Genomic DNA, 20,230 nt, shown 5'->3' with positions numbered 1-20,230 from the left:
CTCAGTGAACGAGCAGTGTGGGCTCATCCAGAACTTAGCCTGTAGCTGTGTGAGCATCTCTTATGTTAAGGAAGCTGGGGCTACGGAAATGTTTGGGACATGGACTCTGGCCAAAAGGCTCACAGGCCAGCCTGGTAGAGAACATGCAAAAGCTGACCCTTCTGATGGTCCTTTATAAGTGACATATTTTAATGTGTCAAACCATTCAAGAGTTCCCACAGCCTGACTTGGGATAAAAGAATGTCACCGTGTCATCCTGTGACTATGGTAGAAAGCCCTGCATGTTTCATTTATTTTACTTATTCAATAGAAAAGAGGTGCAAGCTGCATCTTCCTGCCCTCTTTCTGGATCTAGAAGACATTATCGTTAGAGGAGAGGTAGTTGAGAACTGAAAAGCCGGGATGTTGTACAACTCGAAATTGCCAAGCATATGATGACAACTAGTGTTGGAAAGCCTGGGTGAGCCAGGAGTTGTTTGCCTTTGCTGCAGACAACTTAGCGTGTCCCCCCAAATCTTCAAAAGTCAGCATTTCTAAGGTGAGAATGGACATGCCTTTCTTATTCATGAAATGCATTTTTTGTTGTTATTTGCTTTGGGGTGGCAATAATGGATAATGTGGATGGTGGGGATCCAATATCAATCCACTTAATTCTTATGAAAATTGAGTATCCATTTTCCTGGAACTTAAACTGAATATGAACCCTCATTCAGGACATTATTAAAAGGATTGACAGACAGCATTTAGGACATTATTAAAAGGATAGACAGATAGGAGAGTGCAACTAGCTGCACATTAAGAAATCTTAAGATATGAGCATGAATTTCCTAGAAAGAAGGCATTACAGTACAGGAAACAGGATAGGTTTGGAGTTCCAGATAAGGCGAAATAACAGCAGAGTTTTATGTGGCTATGGTACCTCGTGTGTTGGTGGGGAGTAGGGAGCAGGGATTGTTACTGGAAATGATCCTAAATAAGGAAAGGAAAAAAACTATTAACACTCAAGTGTTTTTAGCTTTTCTTTCCTCACTGCTCAATGAAGGAGGTTTTGGCTTTACCAGCTCCTTTTTTTCTTTTTTCTTTTTTTTGTCTTTTTTTTGTTTGCCTTCCCCATCTTCTATGTAAGAACTGCTTTGCCAACCAGCTCATTTGTGCTTTTGTGGCACAGAATCAAGAGGAAAGGGGGAGAAAGTGGTCCAGGGATCAGACATCAGTGCTTTTTAAGGAAACAAGGCAGGAGATATTTATGTGTGAAAAGTTGGGAAAAGTGAAGTAAATGGAAAAGAAAATAGGGAGACTTTAAATATTTCTTTGCTCTGTGTATCCTCGCCCTAAGTGTTTCTTTAAAAAAAAAAATAGCTTTTTCAAAATAACTCTTTGGCTAGCTAGTCTGTTCCTTTAATCACCACACTTCTTGGTCTAGATCATACTGATGGCATCTTTGTACATATTATAATAGTATGTGGTCAGATTTGGAAAGGCCAGAGAGCTGCCAACAGAGATTTAGGGGGGTGGGGTCTGAAAGCATCATGCTGGTTATTCAGGACCTTAATTCTAGACTGGAGGGTATAAAGATGTCAGGAAGGCTAATTAAGGTGGGGGGGGGGGTAAATTCCAGACACATTTCTGAAGTAGAACACCAAAATATTGATTACTAATTAGGGATATGAAAGCAAGGGAATAGTCAAACTCTGAGGTTGGGATAGTAATATGCAAAAAATTAGGGAATAGAGGAGGACAGCTGGTTGTTGGATTGTAGGTGGGGAGTGTGGGGAGAGAAAGCAGAGTTCAGTGAGGACTATGTTAAGGTGGAGGTGTGGCATAAAAATCAATCCGTGATGGCCAACAGACAACTGAAAACCAGGTTTGAAGGGGAAAGTTCAGGGCCTAAGAAAAGATCTGAGATTCCCTCTCCTGTGTACAAAGATGGAAGCTGGAATTGTGGAATGTGACCAATATAGGCCATGTGAAAGGCTGTTATGTTGAGAGGTCTGTTTTGGAGTCATAAAATAGGTGAAACACAAAATAAGCAAATTGACCGGGAACTTATTGCAAAGAGAAAAGGATGTGTATGGTTGGTCTTGGGACCTCTCTGCTCTACCACAGTTGCATCCATTAGGCAACCAAAAAAAAAAAAAAAACAAAAAAAACTCAACTCAAAGCAGAACAGGCAACAACAAGAATGTCATGGCTCATGTAAATTAAAAGTCCAGCAGAAGGGCAGAATTCAGGCCAAGCTAGATGAAGCTACTTGGTCTCCTCAGGGATCCAGTACCTTCTGTCTGCCTTCTACAGGGTTTACATCATTGAGCCTGGCTCCCATGTGGTCGCAGAGGATTGCCACAGCAACTGGAGCTGTATGCTTCCTCATTCAGACCAGAGAGTGAATGAATGCCTCTTCACCAACCCCAAGACAAAAGTCCGGGGCTTCATTATGATTAGACAACCCCCTATCACCAGCCTAGCCAGAAATCACTCACCTGGGAGGTGACTGAATTATGCCAATTGATGTAGCCCATTAAAAAGTCCTCCCCTGGAGCTGAGGAGAGGGCCAGTTGTTCCTCCCACAACCCCATGGCAGGCACACAATGGGGAGGTTTGACTGATGCTGCTGAAGCCATCAACACTGCTGAATGCCACCATCAGTCATAACTAGTCAAGGGGTAGCTTTCAGTATGAAGAACATTTGGGACATGCCCCCTCTTGGCAAAATGTCTAAATTGTATGGATTTCTGGGGTTTTTGCTCTTGCCCACAACTGTTTCAGTTCCTTTTCTGGCAAAAAAACTCAGAGACTAACTCATGGGACTCCAATCTAGAAAAAAGTTCTTATTAAGTTGTTAGTCCAGTATTCTTATGTATAGGAATTTATCCTAAAGAAATAAGTAGAGATTTGATTATTAAGAAGTTCATCATAGGGTTATTTACAATAGTGAAAAACTAAACAACTCAGGTGTCCAACTGTGGGAGACTGACTTAAAAATATATTCCATATTGAATAACACTATTGTTGTAGATATAAGTTGATGTTCACACTATGTTTATGAAAAAGAATAGGTTACAAACAGTATGTATTTACAGTTCAGTTTTTTGTGGGGGGAAATTTAGAGTGTGTCTCTTTAGCTATCTATGCAAGATTCTATCTTTGAAAGAACACACACCAAAGTTGTAACAGTGGTCATCTCTGAGTGGTAGAATTAGAGATGATTTTAATTTCCTTTGAAATACTTGGATCACGTATTAATTTTTTAAATTTTTTTCAAATTTTGTTTAGTTTTTTTTTCTTTTTTGTGTTTTCATCTATTAATTTTAAAGATATTCAGCAGAAACCTTATTTCCTTTTTTTTTCCTTGAGTTAAGATGTTTTGGAATAAAAAGCATCTATTTTAGGTAAAGTAGAATTGACAGCAGAACTTCTGCCTTGAAGCTGAAGTTATGCACCAGTTAATGTAGCATACCACAATCATGAAAACAGTGTAGTCATTAGGAGTGATGAAAGTGACCAGATACAAAAAAGATATTCTTCCTAAAGTGAAAGGACATTCATAACTAAAGTTCATAAACCAGTTATGAACATACATCTCTGAAAAATGAGTGCTCACCATCATGAGGAGATATTGACCCAAAGATGATATATAGTAATCTTGCCTGATTCACCATTGGTCATGGTTTTAATATATAAGTCAACCAAAAAGCAGAGTCACTTTGATGTGTCCAATGATCAAGCAGGACATTTCTACAGAACATCCTGATTCTTAACTCCTATGAAGACAAAATTATAAACTCATCTTCCTAGAAAGGTTGAAGTGCATATTGAAGAGCAATTAAAGCAACAAATTAACCACTGTGGTTACACAGTAATCTGAAACTGGGTTTCTAGAAAGGAAGTAACCAAGAGATTATCTGTTCTTAAACTGCCCTAACTTCATGGTTTTGACTATCTACTTACCCTTACATTCCTGTCTTATATTCAATACTTTGAATAATGGGTCAATCAAAAGACAAGCTTATGTTTACCAGAATCTTATAAAATTTTGAATTTTAAAAGAAACAAATGCAGAAAAAGGTCAAAGGCATACACTGCATTTACTAGAACTGCTGAGAGGACTGTATATATGATTTTAAACCTAAGTTGATTTTTTTTCTCACTCTTGAAAGGAGTACTTCTTTGTGAAAGCAGTTCTTAGAGCTTTGTTTTCAACCAGCTAAAAACGTTTTATATATTACTCTAACCTGTTGTCCTCCACATTCTATTGTCCTAATTGTACTGTTTTCTGATTTGTATTTATGTCTTGAGACAGTAACTTTTTGAATAAAAATAAACCTACCAAAAAAAACAAAGGTCAAAGGCATATATCATCAAGTTTTGTATTGGAAGAGCTACTTCATTTTCCTCCATAAAAATTTTGGTTATCAAAGGATTACTTACTCAACAATTAGAGGCTTTGGTCTGCATGCATCCATTCTTCTGCGTCACCTATTCATTTTTTAATCCTTTTTTTTTTGTGAACTTTAGCATATATACATAACAGTGATAACTTTCACAGTACAGTTTAACAAGTAGTTAGAGACAAAATTTCAAAGAACGTCATGGGTCACAGTTCCACAACTTCAGCTATTTCCATTGTTGTAAAATATAACAAACATACAGAAAGTTGTTAACTTCTGATGTATAGCTCAACAAGCAGTTATATAGGTAATTTCAAAAATTGTTATGGTTACAGTTCCATAGTTTCAGTCCTTTCCTTATTATGTAGTATACGGTATATACAGAAAGTTGAAGATTTTCAAAGCACAATTCAACGAGTAGCTATAGAACAAATTTCAAAAGATGTTATAGGTTATAGTTCCACCATGTCATTTACCTCCTTGTAGCTATTCCGATACCCCAGCATCTAAAACTATATGTTTATTTATATAAAGTTTCAGTATTCATAGACCTTTGTTAAATCTTGTTTGTTGCTACCCCTTCCTCTCACTTAATCTTTCATCTTCAGGGCTGTCTAGGCAGTGAGCACCCTAACTTGTTCATATTGAAAGGGAGCGTCGACAGTATGGGGAAGGAGGCTGCATCCGATTGTTGTTCTTAAAGAGGCTGTTGCCTCTGGGTTTTAGGATTTGTCTGGCATAGGTACACTCTGGTGGATTTAAGTTTCTGAGAGAGAAAACTTAGCGAGTGAATCTCTTATAGAATCTCAGGTAGGGACCTACGTATTTGGGGACTACTTTTGGTAAGGCCATGGCATACTGTGGCCATTTGTGATATCTAGCTGGAGCTTGCATAAGAGAAACCTCCAGGATAGCCTCTCAATTCTATTTGGGATCTCTCAGCCACTGTGACCTCAGCTTGTTACTTTTCTTTCTTTATTCCCCCTTTTGGTCAAGTATATATGTTCATTCCTTCATTGCCAGAGTCAGGCTCAATCCTGGGAGTCATGTCCCATGTCAACAAGGAGATTCATTCCCCTGGGAGACATGTCCCTCATAGGGGGGTGGGGGTGGGGATTACTGAATTTATTTGCCAAGTTGGGTTTAGAGAGAAAGGCCGCATCTGAGCAACAAAAGAGACTGTGAAACATGACAACATGAATGAACTCTGAAGACATAATATTGAGTGAAATAAGCAAGACACAAAAGGAGAGATATTGTATGTTACCACTAATGTGAACTCCATGAAAAATGTAAAATAAGTATCTATCTTATAACCTAGAATATAGGGGACCTAAAGATAGACAGAAGCTAGTGAAGGGGGAATGATAATCTAATATGTACAGATATGATAATGAGGGTGAACTTAATGATATGGGAATGGTCAAGTGACTATAGTTCATTAATGGGATTAGTATCAGTGACGCATTGAAGGCGAACATGTTTGTAAATGGTTGTTTAAAGGCACATAACCCACAGAGTAGCACCACAAACCTAAATAAGTGTTAGCATGATATATTTATAAGGTATGACACTGGTGCAGAGAGTTAACAACAGAGTGGTATATGGAAAAACAACCCATTACATATTAAGACTATATTTAATAGGAATATCTTACCAACACTACACTAAAAATAGGGATGAATAATTAGCAGCTGATAAGAGCTCTGGGATGTATTATGTTATGATAATTGTTTAAGGTTGAGAGTGATGGTGATTGTACAACTAAGTGAAGATAATGTAAGAAATTGACTGTTTATCTTGGGATAGAATCTATATTAAGTGAAATTAAGAACCCACTACTTAATAAATCAAGCCCTTGACTTAGGATATTTAGGGTTGGAAATGGGAGGCTGAGCCCTCCTATAATTATGCCTAAGAGGCACCTCCAGAGAACCTCTTTGTTTCTTTTTATCTGTTTTAAGCATGAAGAATGTTTGGGCTGACTGTCTCTAGTTTTCTCCTACTCCTCACCTCCATATTTGCAGATAAAAAAACGGAAGCCCACCAATTCAGACTATTTCTTAGAGCTCACTGGATGTTATGCCTCATCTAACCTGCATGCTATTGAACAAAAAAGCAGTTTGAGAATCTTGTGGCTGTCCAGCTAATAGGATAACTCACCTCTCAGAGTTCTGAGATGTGCTTTCTCACTTTTGGTCTTGCTGAGTTTAACATTTACACTAAATAGCCTGAGATCACACAGTAGAGATCTTCTCTTTATTACAGTGAACTTCTTAGCTGACCTCAAGTATTTTAAGCCATATCCTAATGTCCCAATTAAAACAGCATCAAATACATGAAATTGGATTTTCCTTTGCATTTTGTAGAAACTTTCCTTACCTGTGCATCAGCTGCTTATTCATGTAGCTCTTATCAGCTGCTAATTATTCATCTCTATTTTTAGTGTAGTGTTGGTAAGATATTCCTATTAAATATAGTCTTAATATGTAATGGGTTGTTTTTCCATATACCACTCTGTTGTTAACTCTCTGCACCAGTGTCATACCTTATAAATATATCATGCTAACACTTATTTAGGTTTGTGGTGCTACTCTGTGGGTTATGTGCCTTTAAACAACCATTTACGAACATGTTCGCCTTCAATGCGTCACTGATACTAATCCCATTGATGAACTATAGTCACTTGACTATTCCCATATCATTAAGTTCACCCTCATTATCATATCTGTACATATTACATATTGGGGTTTTGAGGCATTATGCAGTAAACAAAAGAGATTTCCATTCACTCAATTTATGAGCACCTACCACTTGGAGAGCATTCTCTTGGTATGAAAACTGCCTTAGCCTGTCTGCTTGATTCCCATGGTTGTTGGGAAGAGGAACAGCATATGGGATGCAGTTGGTTGCCTCTGATATCACCATGTACAAGGCCCAGCTCTAGGGAGCCACAGTGAACAAACGTGATGATGTCCACAAAGTTTCTGCACTAACAAGTTTCTAATTTGTACAGGGGTGAAAAAAAAAATACACAAAGTTGTTCCAATACAGGGCATGATTTAAGTATCTTAAAAGAAATACAAATTTAATATATATATATATATATATATATATATATATATATATATATATATATATATATACACACACACACTCATTTTTATTTCGCTGGCCAGAGATGTACTGTTTCATTGGAAAGACCAACAAGGACATTGTAAAGGAAGTGGCATCAGACTAGGACCCTTTGCAGGGTGTGCTTTTATATCTAAAAATTAGTCAAGCTTCTCCCAGGTGCCTAGTATTTTATAGCTTACTTTGAAGTGGCCAGACAGCAACTTAAATGTTTTTCTTAAAATAACTTGGAAAGCTGAATCATTCTAAGTTTAAAGACTTCAGCTAAGACTGCCAATCTTCTTCACACAGTATATCCCAACATTTAAAACCTTAATGTTAGGATAGTACAAACTCATCTTGACTCTAAAACCCTACCCCAGCCCCCTGCCCTATATTGTTTAGGTCTGTTTTCCCTTTTCCAGTACTTAGAAAAGAGCAAGTCCTCTCCATGTCTTAGGTATGCTTTTCATCTGAAAACCTGTAGAAAATTCTATTCTATCATCAAATTTTTATTGAGCACCTACAATGCATAAGAAAGATGAATGAATGTATAAAATGGGCAGTGACATTAAGAACCTTAAAATCTGGGGGAGGGGGAATAAAAATCTGTAAATATAATTACAGGGTAATGTGTGAAAGTACCTCAGATGCAGAATGCTAAGGGGTTGAAAGAAGATGGTACTCTTTTGTATCATGGACTCATGGAAGACTACCTAGAAGACAACAGGACTCAAGCCTGAAGGCTGCCTAAGATTTCAATAGATGACCAAAAGGCAGAAACATTCCAAGCAGAAAGAATAGTACAGGATGAAAAGGTTGGGGCATACAAGAGAAATAAGTTAGTCTAAACAGCAGACTAATGGACTACCATAAAGGAGTAATGGAAGAGAATGCTAGAAAAAGACCTGAAATCTGATCACTGAAGGCCCACAAAAATACTTTGTATTACATTAGATTTTGTAATTAAGCAAGAAGCAAAATAAAATTTAACTGTAAATATGTAAGAAAGATGCCCTTATAAAAAAACTTAGTAAGTCTTACCTGTGAAATTTCAGAGATTTTCTTTTATTGGTGCTTTGAGTAGATTTCTTAATATTCAGATATGCAGATTTCTAATAAGAACAATCGACCTCATCTCCCTTCACACCCTAATCTATCTCCCAGAGACATATATTTTGACATCCTACCTATAAGTTTGTTTTTTTTTTTCATTTTTATTGAGATTGTTCAGATACCATACAATTATCCAAAGATCCAAAGTGTACAATCACTTGCCCCTGGGTACCCTCATACAGCTGTGCATCCATCACACTTAATTTTTGTTCAATTTTTAGAAACTTTTCATTACTCCAGACAAGAAATAAAGTGAAAGATGAAAAAAGAAAAAAAGGAAACTCTAAACCTCCCCTATCCCTAACCAAACCCCCTCAATTGTTGACTCCTAGTATTGATATAGTACGTTTGTTACTGTTTATGAAAAAATGTTGAAATACTACTAACTGTAGTATATAGTTTGTAATAGGTATATAGTTCTTCCCTATATGCCCCTCTATTATTAACTTCTAATTGTATTGTCATACATTTGTTCTGGTTCATGAAGTAATTTCTAGTATTTGTACAGTTGATCATGGACATTGCCCACCATAGGATTCAGTTTTATACATTTCCATCTTTTGACCTCCAACTTTCCTTCTGGTGACATATATGACTCTGAGCTTCCCCTTTCCACCTCATTCACACACCATTTGGCGCTGTTAGTTATTCTCACATCTTGCTACCAACACCCCTGTTCATTTCCAAACATTTAAGTTCATCCTAATTGAACATTCTGCTCATACTAAGCAAGAGCATCTACATTTCTTCCTCAAGGCAGGAGGGAGAGTCAAAGAAGGTAGAGAGGCAAAAGAAAGAGGAAACAAAAAAATGACAGCTAGGAAGCAGCAAAAGGAAAAATAACCTTAAATCAAAGTAGAATAAAGAATCAGACAACACCACCAATGTCAAGTGTCTAACATGCCTCCCCTATCCCCCCCTCTTATCTGCATTCACCTTGGTATATCACCTTTGTTACATTAAAGGAAGCATAATACAATGATTCTATTAGTTACAGTCTCTAGTTTATGCTGATTGGATCCCTCCCCCAATGCCTCCCCATTTTTAACACCTTGCAAGGTTGACATTTGCTTGTTCTCCCTCGTAAAAGAACATATTTGTACATTTTATCACAATTGTTGAATACTCTAGATTTCACCAAGTTACACAGTCCCAGTTGTTATCTTTCCTCCTTTCTTGTGGTGTCTCACATGCTCCCCATCTTCCTCACTCAACTGTATTCATAGTTACCTTTGTTCAGTGTACTTACATTGTTGTGCTACCATCTCCCAAAATTGTGTTCCAAACCACACACTCCTGTCTTCTATCACCCTGTAGTGCTCCCTTTAGTATTTCCTGTAGGGCAGGTGTCTTGTTCACAAAGTCTCTCATTGTCTGTTTGTCAGAAAATATTTTGAGCTCCCCCTCATATTTGAAGGGCAGCTTTGCTGGATACAGGATTCTTGGTTGGTGGTTTTTCTCTTTCAGTATCTTAAATACATCACACCACTTCCTTCTTGCCTCCATGGTTTCTGCTGAGAGATCCGCACAAAGTCTTATTAAGCTTCCTTTGTATGTAATGGATCGCTTTTCTCTTGCTGCTTTTAGGATTCTCTCTTTGTCTTTGACATTTGATAATCTGATTATTAAGTGTCTTGGCGTAGGCCTATTCATATCTCTTCTGTTTGGAGTACGCTGCGCTTCTTGGATCTGTAATTTTATGTCTTTCATAAGAGATGGGAAATTTTCATTAATTATTTCCTCTATTATTGCTTCTGCCCCCTTTCCCTTCTCTTCTCCTTCTGGGACACCAATGATACGTACATTATTGTACTTTGTTTCATCCTTGATTTCCCGGAGACGTTGCTCATATTTTTTCATTCTTTTCTCCATCTGCTCCTTTGCGTGTAGGCTTTCAGGTATTTTGTTCTCCAGTTCTGAGTGTTTTCTTCTGTCTCTTGAGATCTGCTGTTGTATGTTTCCATTGTGTCTTTCATCTCTTGTGTTGTGCCTTTCATTTCCATAGATTCTACTAGTAGGTTTTTTGAACTTTTGATTTCTGCCGTATACATGTCCAGTGCTTCCTTTACAGCCTCTATCTCTTTTGCAATGTCTTCTCTGAACTTTTTGAATTGATTTAGCATTAGTTGTTTAAATTCCTGTATCTCTGTTGAAGTGTACGTTTGTTCCTTTGACTGGGCCATAACTTTGTTTTTCTTAGTGTAGGTTGTAATTTTCTGTTGTCTAGGCATGGTTTCCTTGGTTATCCAAATCAGGTTTTCCCAGACCAGAACAGGCTCAGGTCCCAGAGGGAAGAAATATTCAGTATCTGGTTTCCCTGCGGGTGTGTCTTAGAAAATTGCTCCACCCTTTGATGCCTCTGGTCACTGTGCTTTTCTGCCCAGCAGGTGACGCCTGTTAGCCTATAATTCTTGACTGGTGTGAGGAGGTATAGCTGTGTTCCCCCAGGCTCTGGGGTTTGGTTCTCAATGGAAAGGGCCCCACCCCTTTCCTCCTAGAGAAGACAGACCCCTCAGGTGGAGGTCATTAGCATTTCAATGGTCTCGCTCTCTGCTTGTGGTGTCTCCACCCTTCCCAGAGTCACAACCCTGGAAACTGAAAATGACTGGGGCTTTCTCCACTGAGCCAAAAAAGAAAGATAGTCCCCTTCAGACCCAGTCCAAGGCAACCCTCCGGCTCTCCCAGGTCAGTCGTCACCCAAAGCTTCTGTCTGTTTTTTGGGGCTGCGTACCTGTAGTGAGCAGTTCATACTTGCTACTTAAAACCCCAGTTGGAGCTCAGCTGAGCTGTATTCGCTTGCTGGGAGAGAGCTTCTCTGTGGCACCACGAGGCTTTGCAGCTTGGGCTATGGGGGAGGGGGTCTCCCAGCTTGGTCCGCAGGTTTTACTTACAGATTTTATGCTGTGTGCTTGGGCATTCCTCCCAATTCAGGTTGGTGTATGATGAATGGATGGTCTCGTTTGTCCCCCCGCAGTTATTCTGGATTATTTACTAGTTGTTTCTGGTTTTTTGTAGTTGTTCCAGGGGGACTACTTAGCTTCCACTCCTCTCTATGCCGCCATCTTGCCCGAGTCCCTCCCTACCTATAAGTTTATTCCCTGAAAAGAGAACTGAGATTAAGTGCTTAAAATCAGTATTAACTGAATGCAAGAACAGAATCACAAAATTTTCTATTTTCAATTTTCTAAGAAGGTAAGAAAGTTTAAAGTACACTATTCCTGACTTTAACTAATACCCTATGTCCTCAATTCTAAGATGTACTTTCTTTTCACATTTCAATATTTCTGAAATCAAATGCATCTAAAAATTACTATGTACAATTAATGAGGTATAGTTTCTTTTCTTTCCCCTGAAAAGCTATGAGTAAATCAATGGTGTGTTTTACAATTGATGGTATCTTAAAATTAAAGAAATATAGTGATGATAATAGCCACTGACCATCAGGACCCAATTCTTCAATAGTCATGGTCCCTCAGGCATCTAAATTTCAGAGGCAGGTGCTTGGAAGATTTTGTAGTTAACCCAATATGGTGGACACTATGAAAGGCAATGTTCCTCATCGACACCTGAATCAGAGAAAGAACTCTCAAAATCACTTCACAAGGTTCAGTATTATCATATCTCAGTCAATCACCTCCAAATTTGCCCTCCTAACACCATAGCAATCTATGTAACAAAGGAGGCAAGAGAACAGTTCTCTGATAGCTCAAGTCCAGGAGTTTGCCTCTTGATGTATGTTTGATACACATCACTACCACATTGACCCAGGCCATGCTTGAGAATTCCACATCATGCATCCAGAAGTCCTAATTTACCTGGAATTTAAATTCTAGCTAGGGTGCAGTTCCTCTACCCCTATTAACAAGAGACTCTGACCTCAAGTAAAGAGTTTAAGCTCAAATCTGCTCTAAAGCAGTTGTTTGGGGGAAAAAAAAAGAAAAGCCATTATGCTAATGTAAACCAACCATTCAATCTTGAAGAGATAATGTCAGATTTGTAGCACAGAACTAGGGAAATGAACTACTGGTTCTCTGAGTTCCCACTATTCCCTTTAGTGCTTTGATACTGGGCCACCTGTGGATTAAAGTTAACATTTGATATTGGACCAACCAGTGGATTAGGTCTCTGTAACAATCTTTAATGTTAACATTATTCATCAAACACAGAGGAGAACTGTGAGTCAGGCATGTGTTTAATTTAACTACTAAAACAAACCTGAGGTATAACTATTATTGTCCCTAATATAACAGTGAAGAAACAGGGGCTTCTAGAAAGTGAGTGACCTAGCAAAGGACACACAGTCAGAAGTGTTAGTCAGGACATGAATGAGGGTTTTAACCACCAAATTTTCCTACCTTCTGCTACTACTTTTACATAGAGATAAATTTACACCATCAATTAAAAGACAACATGACAAAGCAAAGCATAATTCTAAATGTCTCTGTGGTAGTTTGGAGTTGTTTTGTACCCCAGAAAAAAAGCCATGTTCTCTTAATCCATTCCTGTGGGTGCAGACCTATTGTGAGTGGGACCTTTTGGTTAGGTTGTTTCAATGGGGATGTGACCCACCCAATTCAAGGTGGGTCTTAATCCTTTACTGAAGCCCTTTATGAGGATAAAAGTCAGAAACACAGAGAGAGAGAGCAGAAAGAGAGAAACGCCCAAAGATACTTGGAGACAGCCACTGAAACCAGAACCAGGAGAGAAGGACTAGCACCATGTGCCTTCCCATGTGACAGAAGAACCCTGGATGCCAGCAGCTTTTCCCCAGAGAAGGTATCTTCCTCTTGATGCCTTAATTTCGACATTTTCTTGGCCTTGGAACTGTAAATTTGTAACCTAATAAATCCCCATTGAAAAAGCCAACCCATTTCTGGTATATTACATTCCAACAGCTTTAGCAAACTGAAACAGTCTCATTCATTTCACACACATTTAAGTGATTCTATACAATTAAGAGATGGATGTTTGGGTTATTTTAACTGCTAAAAAAAGATAACTGCAAAAAGTATGTTAAAAATTAATATTTAATAATAATGCAACCATAATCCTTATTTCTTTACAGTACATTCTTCAAAATTTTTTCCATCATCTTGAGTCAGTCTGAAAATAACTGTATACTGTACTTTTCAAGAGGAGTTGAAAACCATCATATAGTATTTTAATATTTAACTTAAAATATTTCCATATCTAAGCTAACAGTTTTTATGTTCAGTGTAAACAAAACCTGATAGATTTTCACTTGCATTTTCTTCTGCAAAAGAATGTTGTAAAAGAGTGTTGCAAAAGAATGCTGTATGCCCATATTTCAGATAAAGAAGCCTAACATAATATGATTGGAAAAGATTTAAAAAGAAAAAAAGGCATGCAGAGAGTGCTAGTAAACCAGCTAAGGATGAGTGACAACTCCTCAGGTCTCCAGAGAGGCAGATGAGGAGTCTACAAACCAGCAAAATACTGCCTGCCTCGATCTAGCCTAGCAAGATGCATAATTTCGAAAGCAACTGAATTTAAGTCCACTGTGGTACTTTCAGAAAATGGCATCAAAGGTTGGACCATAAATCTTTCTTATTTTCAAGTCACTGGACATTTAAGAGCAAAGATATTGATGGGCTCTTTCCCTCCTTTTCTTTTGCCTTGTAACAGATGTATGATTCATGAATGTTCCTTTAGTGGTCTCCAGTTTCATCTTATTACTTTTTCTTTGCTTCTGCTTGCTGACAGTCCTGAAAAACAAGGTGCTAAATTATTTTAAAGAATGAGCACAGTGAATTATATAATTATGGTGAAGTTTAATTAACTAGTCAACAAAATAAGAAAACAGAAGGGAAAAGATTTATTGTATTATAAGCATAAATCCACAGAATCCTAACCAGAATAACAAGGAGACTGTCAGAAGCCTGACCAAACCAAATGTTTGAGGAAAGAAATTTCTCTGGAAGATGGTTACTACAGATTTAGAACAATCTCTTCGGGACAAACACACCACAGAGGTAAACAGCCAAGCCGACGAGTTGGATTTTTGATGTTGTTTTGGTCTAGCTGTTCTACTCAATTCAGCACATCAATCTCCAAATCCCTGCATTACATTTTTTTAGAAAAAAAGGACCAATATGTTTGGCAGCTAGCAGAGGTAGAAAAATGAAAATTCACAATGGAAAAAGTGACATCACTCGAAGGGGCCCATTTTATAAGTCCTCCTGCTAATTTTCCTTTCCTCGGTAGATCTAAAAGTCCTGACAGAAGGGCCACACAGGATGTCCACATTTTGTGATCCCTGTCTACTTGAAGACTAGCTTCAATATGAACAAGTTAGAATTCACCCTCTAAAAACACTAAACCATACCTGAGAAAACAGATCCTTTCTATATGGTATTCTCTGAACTAACTTGCTGGGGATCTGTGACTGACAGAGATTACTGGTCTGTTCATTTGCTTTCTCCAAGCTGGAAGAATCATGCCATTTACCCATGAACCAAGGCACATGCGGGAACTCACAGTACTGGCCAGCCTGAGAATTTCCCCTCCCCCTATCTAGCAGGATCACCTAAGCCACAGCATTCCCAGGGAGAAGTTTATCTTGATTTTCCCAGGATCAAAACCTGGGAAAGGAGCTTATAAAATCTTTCAGAAACAACATATAATCCCCTACTGGAACAAACTTAAGATTCACTTTTTGTTCACTCAGCATATGCTGTGTCGGGAACACAAAATGAAAGGGCATCATATCTTTGACTTCAAGGAGCTGGGAGACAGAGCAGGCAGATGTCACCCTCCCTTTCCCAGTTTTTTTGTTTTAGGTGAAGAAATTACGGCTCTGAAAAGCTATGATCACCCACAAGTAAGTGGCAGAACTAGCCTGATCCAAAAGTTGTGCTCTTAATTACCTTTACACTATATACTCTACGATAATTTACTCAGGTATGAAAAATACTAAGCATATAGTAATCATTCAGTAAATATTAGCTATTAGTAGTAGTTCCACATAACTATTATTCTGAGTTTTACTTGACAATTTTACATTTTTCCATATTTAAATTTTATACTGATTGGAATATTCTGTCAGTTTAAATGAAATAATCCTCTTTATACTGTTTTGCAAATGTTATAAAAATCTTTCACCATGCCATTTTTTTAATGTACAATAATTTCCTAATAAGTAATGATTTAGCAAATTTAATGAGGTATAGTATAAGCTCTTGAAGGCAAAGTCAATGAAGCTGAGTGCCTGTATGCAAAATTTAAACAAATTTTTCTTTGGCTAATCCACTCATGAAAAAGACTAAAAGTAACAACACAGTATAAACATTTTACTAGGAGCTATAGTAAATAAAAACAAGGAAATTTTTGAAAATACTCATTTGTAATATGAATAAACAAATCTTTCCAAGGATAAAGTCTTTAAACTGTGATAAACTGAGTATAAACCAATTAATTGTTTTATTTTTGCCTTGAAATTAAAGTGACCTAGTATTTGTCTTCTAAATTGTAGGTATTTAACTGATAAAATGAGCTTTAACCACAAGAGGGCAGCATCACTCCAGTTCACAGCTAAGGGAAAAAGTAACACTAAGGAAAAACAAATTAATATAAAACAGCTGTTAAAAAACAAGATGAGAATTTCTTAAATGGCTACTACAATTACTTTTACTAGCTATTTCAAAGAAAAAACTAATTCTGCCCTGTCAATTTCATTATAAAATTTTTTTAAAACCAATATCTAAAAATAACTTAACAGGTGTTTAGAAGTCTTTGCTGAGAAAAGAAAGTAAAACAGAATTTAGAATTATCAGGTATACTACATCCCAAGGGATTTGCTCTTGGACTTAAACCTGATAAAATCTAGTTCTGAAAGATACTAGACAATTTCCCGCAATGAAAACAATATATTTCTTCCAAGTAGACTATCTGAGGCTACCTAAAAACAATGAAGAGTCCAGAATATATTACCAAAATGCAAATTCAGTTTCCAGGTATCATAAGCTCACAGAATCAAAGGCTAGCACATTATCTGATTATCAGTCCTATGCAGAACTATCATATAAATGGTATAACAGTCCCAGACCAATAGCTTATTAGGTTGTCTACTCTTGAAGGTGTCTAAAGAAAAATATTTTATAAGAATCTTTAATAAACCTCTTTAATTTTTTTTTTCTGGCCTGGCTATTTTTTTTTCATTTAATTTTACTGAGATTGTTTACATACCATACAATTATTCAAAGATATAAAGTGCATAATCAATTGCCCATGGTACCAACACACAGCTGTGCATCCATCAAAATTTTTTTCAATTTTTAGAACATCTTCATTACTCCAGAAAAGACATAAAGACAAAAAAAAAAAAGAAAACTCAATTCCTCCCATACCCCTAACCACCCCCCTCCATTACTGACTCAGTATTTGTTACTGTTGATGAAAGAATGTTAAAATACTACTAACTGCAGTACATAGTTTGCAATAGATATATATTTTTCCCTATATACCCCTCTATTATTAACTTCTAGTTATAGTGTCATACATTTGTTCTAGTTCATGAAAGAGATTTCTAATATTTGTACAGTTAATCACAGACATTGTCCACCAGAAGATTCACTCTTTTATACATTGCCATCTTTTAACCTCCAACTTTCCTTCTGGTGACATACATGACTCTAAGCTTCCCCTTTCCACCACATTCACACACCATTCAGCACTGTTAGTTATTCTCACAATAACATGCTACCGTCACCTCTGTCCATTTCTAAACACTTAAGTTCAACCTAGTTGAACATTCTGCTCATAATAAGCAACTGCTCCCCATTCTTTAGCTTCATTATATATCCTGGTAACTTATATCTCATATCTATCAGTTTATATATAATAATTATTTCATATCAGTGAGACCATGCAATATTTGTCCTTATGTGTCTGGCTTATTTCACTCAATGTAGTACCCTCAAGATTTCTTCATCAACCCTTTTTTTTTTTTAAGATGGTTTTGTTTACCCACCATACTTTCCATCCTAAGTAAACAATCAATGGTTCCCTGTATAGTCATATATTTATGTATTCAGCACCATTGCCACTATCTATAAAAGGACATCTCCATTTCTCCCACAAAGAAGGGGGAAGAGTCAAAGAAGGTAGAGAGACAAAAGAAAAAGAAAAAGAAAAAAAACATGACAGCTAAAAAGCAACAAAAGGAAAGACAGAGTTAACCTAAAGTAGAACAAAAGAGTCAGACAACATCACCAATGCCAAGAGTCCCATACCCCTCTGTTATGTCCCCCTCTTACAGGCATTTAGCTTTGGTATATTGCCTTTGTTACATTAAAGGAAGCATAATACAATGTTTCTGTTAACTATAATCTCTAGTTTCCATTGATTATACTTTTTTCCCCAGTACCACCCTATTTTTAACACTCTGCAAGGCTGATATTCATTTGTTCTCCCTCATGTAAAAACATATTTGTACATTTTATTACAATTGTTGAGCACTCTAGGTTTCACTGAGTTATCCAGTTCCAGTGTTTATCTTTCCTCTCTCCTTCTGGTGTCCCACATGCTACTAACCTTCCTCTTTCAACCATACTCACAGTCATCTTTGTTCAGTGTACTTACATTGCTGTGCTACCAAAACTCTCACTTCCGTCTTTTCCTTTCTGTCTGTAGTGCTCTCTTTAGTATTTCCTGTAGCACAGGTATCTTGTTCACAAACTCTCTCATTGCCTGTTTGTCAGAGAATATTTTAAACTCTCCCTCATATTTGAAGGACAGTTTTGCCGGATAAAGGATTCTTGTTTCGCAGTTTTTCTCTTTCAGTATCTTAAACATATCACACCACTTCCTTCTTGCTTCCATGCTTTCTACTGAAAAATCCACACATAGTCTTGTCAAGCTTCCTTTGTATGTTATGGATCGCTTTTCTCTTGCTCCTTTCAGAATTCTTTGTCTTTGACGTTTGATAATCTGATTATTAACTGTCTTGGCATAGGTCTATTCAGATCTATTCTGTTTGGGGTATGCTGTGCTTCTTGGATCTGTAATTTTATGTCTGTTATAAGAGATGGGAAATTTTCACTGATTATTTCCTCTATTATTGCTTCTGCCCCTTTTCCCTTCTCTTCTCCTTCTGGGACACCCATGACATGTGCATTCATGCGCTTCTTTAGTTATTCAATTCCCTGAGACGTTGCTCATATTTTCCCATTCTTTTCTCTATCTGTTCTTTTGTGTGTAGGATTTCAGGTGTCTTGTTCTCCAGTTCCTGAGTGTTTTCATCTGCCTCTTGAGATCTGCTGTTTTTCATCTCTTGTGTTGTGCCTTTCATTTCCATAGATTCTGACAGTTGTTCTTTCAAACTTTCAATTTCTACCTTATGTTCGCCCAGTATTTTCTTTATGGCCTTCATCTCTTTTGTTATATCTTCCCTGAACTCATTGATTTGGTTTTTGGTTTGATTTAGCATATTTCTTTGAAAATCTTTAATAGATTGTTTCATTGAAGTGAAACAATATCTAAAACTGTATCTTGACTGAGGTGTAAGTTTGTTCCTTTGACTGGGCCATGTCTTTGTTTTTCCTAGTGTAGACTGTAGTTTTCTACAGAAAAGACATAAAGACAAAAAAAAAAAGGCATCTGGTTTTCTTGATTACCCCAATCAGATTTTCCCAGACCAGAACAGGTTCAGATCTCAGAATGGGGTTATATTCAGTTTCAAGTCTCTCTGTGGGTGTGTCTCAGAGATCAACTGACTTTCCTGTGACATCTCTAGCCACTGTCCTTTTCGTAACCTGCCCAGCAGGTGGTACCTGTCAGCCTGTCGCTCCCGACTGGTGTAAAGAGATGTGGCCCCTTCAGTTTCTGATTTGGCTGTTTTCCCCCAGGCTCTGGGGTCTGGTTCTGAAGGGAAAGCTGGGCTCCACCTCCTTACTCTTAGGGAAGATGCACTCCCTAGGGAGTTAGTATCTGCATTTGAATTGTTGTCTCTCTGACTCTGTTATCTCCACCCCTGTCTGGGTCAGAGGGCTATGAACTGAAAACAGCTGAGTCTCTCTACATGAGCCCCTCAGTTTGAGAGAGAGAGAAAAAAGGACAGAAAGCCCCCTATTAGAGCCAGTACACACCCTCCCCACCCCCCCACCCCCCAGTTTCACTCATCAGCCAGAGGTAACACCTGGTCTTCTGGGCTCCCCTTCCTGGGACAGATGAGTCTTCTGGTTCTTTAAGGTCAGTCGTCACTAAAAGCTTCTGTCTTCTTGTTGGGGGGGTGGGGGTTGTAGTTTGTATTCAGCAGACTGTATTTGTTAATTAAAACCCTAGCTGGAGCTCGGTTGAGCTATATTCACTTGCTGGGAGAGTGCTGCTTTCTACCACAGTGAGGTTTTACAGCTCAGCCTGCCATGGGTAGAGGGGGCTCCCAGCGCAGTTCTGCAGTTTTTACTTACAGAATCCATGCTGTGATCTCAGGCATACCTTCCAATCCAGGTTGGTATACGATGTGTGGACAGTCACGGTTGTCCCCCAGCAGTTATTCCAGATTATTTACTAGTTGTTCCTGGTTGCTTATTAGTTGTTCCAGGGGACTAACTAAATTCTACTCCTCTCTATGCCACCATCTTGCCCCCTCCACC

At 37.8% G+C, this 20,230-nt stretch overlaps 1 protein-coding gene across 4 annotated transcripts in view; it reads right to left on the bottom strand.

Annotated features, from left to right (window-relative positions):
* Window positions 1-13,459: 13,459 nt before the first annotated feature.
* ZCCHC4 (zinc finger CCHC-type containing 4) overlaps window positions 13,460-20,230 on the bottom strand; it is an 83,249-nt gene continuing 76,478 nt past the window's right edge. The window contains exon 11 of one of the 4 annotated variants that reach the window (XM_037829521.1): window positions 13,460-14,344. In XM_037829521.1, the coding sequence (XP_037685449.1) occupies window positions 14,209-14,344 (136 nt within the window). In that variant the 3' untranslated portion in view covers window positions 13,460-14,208. The remainder of the gene's footprint in view (window positions 14,345-20,230) is intronic. The other 3 variants (XM_037829519.1, XM_037829520.1, XM_037829522.1) reach the window with 3 other exon arrangements.

Source organism: Choloepus didactylus, chromosome 3 (assembly GCF_015220235.1).
Source record: "Choloepus didactylus isolate mChoDid1 chromosome 3, mChoDid1.pri, whole genome shotgun sequence".
NCBI classification, from domain to species: Eukaryota; Metazoa; Chordata; class Mammalia; order Pilosa; family Megalonychidae; genus Choloepus; species Choloepus didactylus.
The sequence above is the reverse complement of the archived record's forward strand: the minus strand, read 5'-3'. Positions and strand labels throughout refer to the sequence as shown.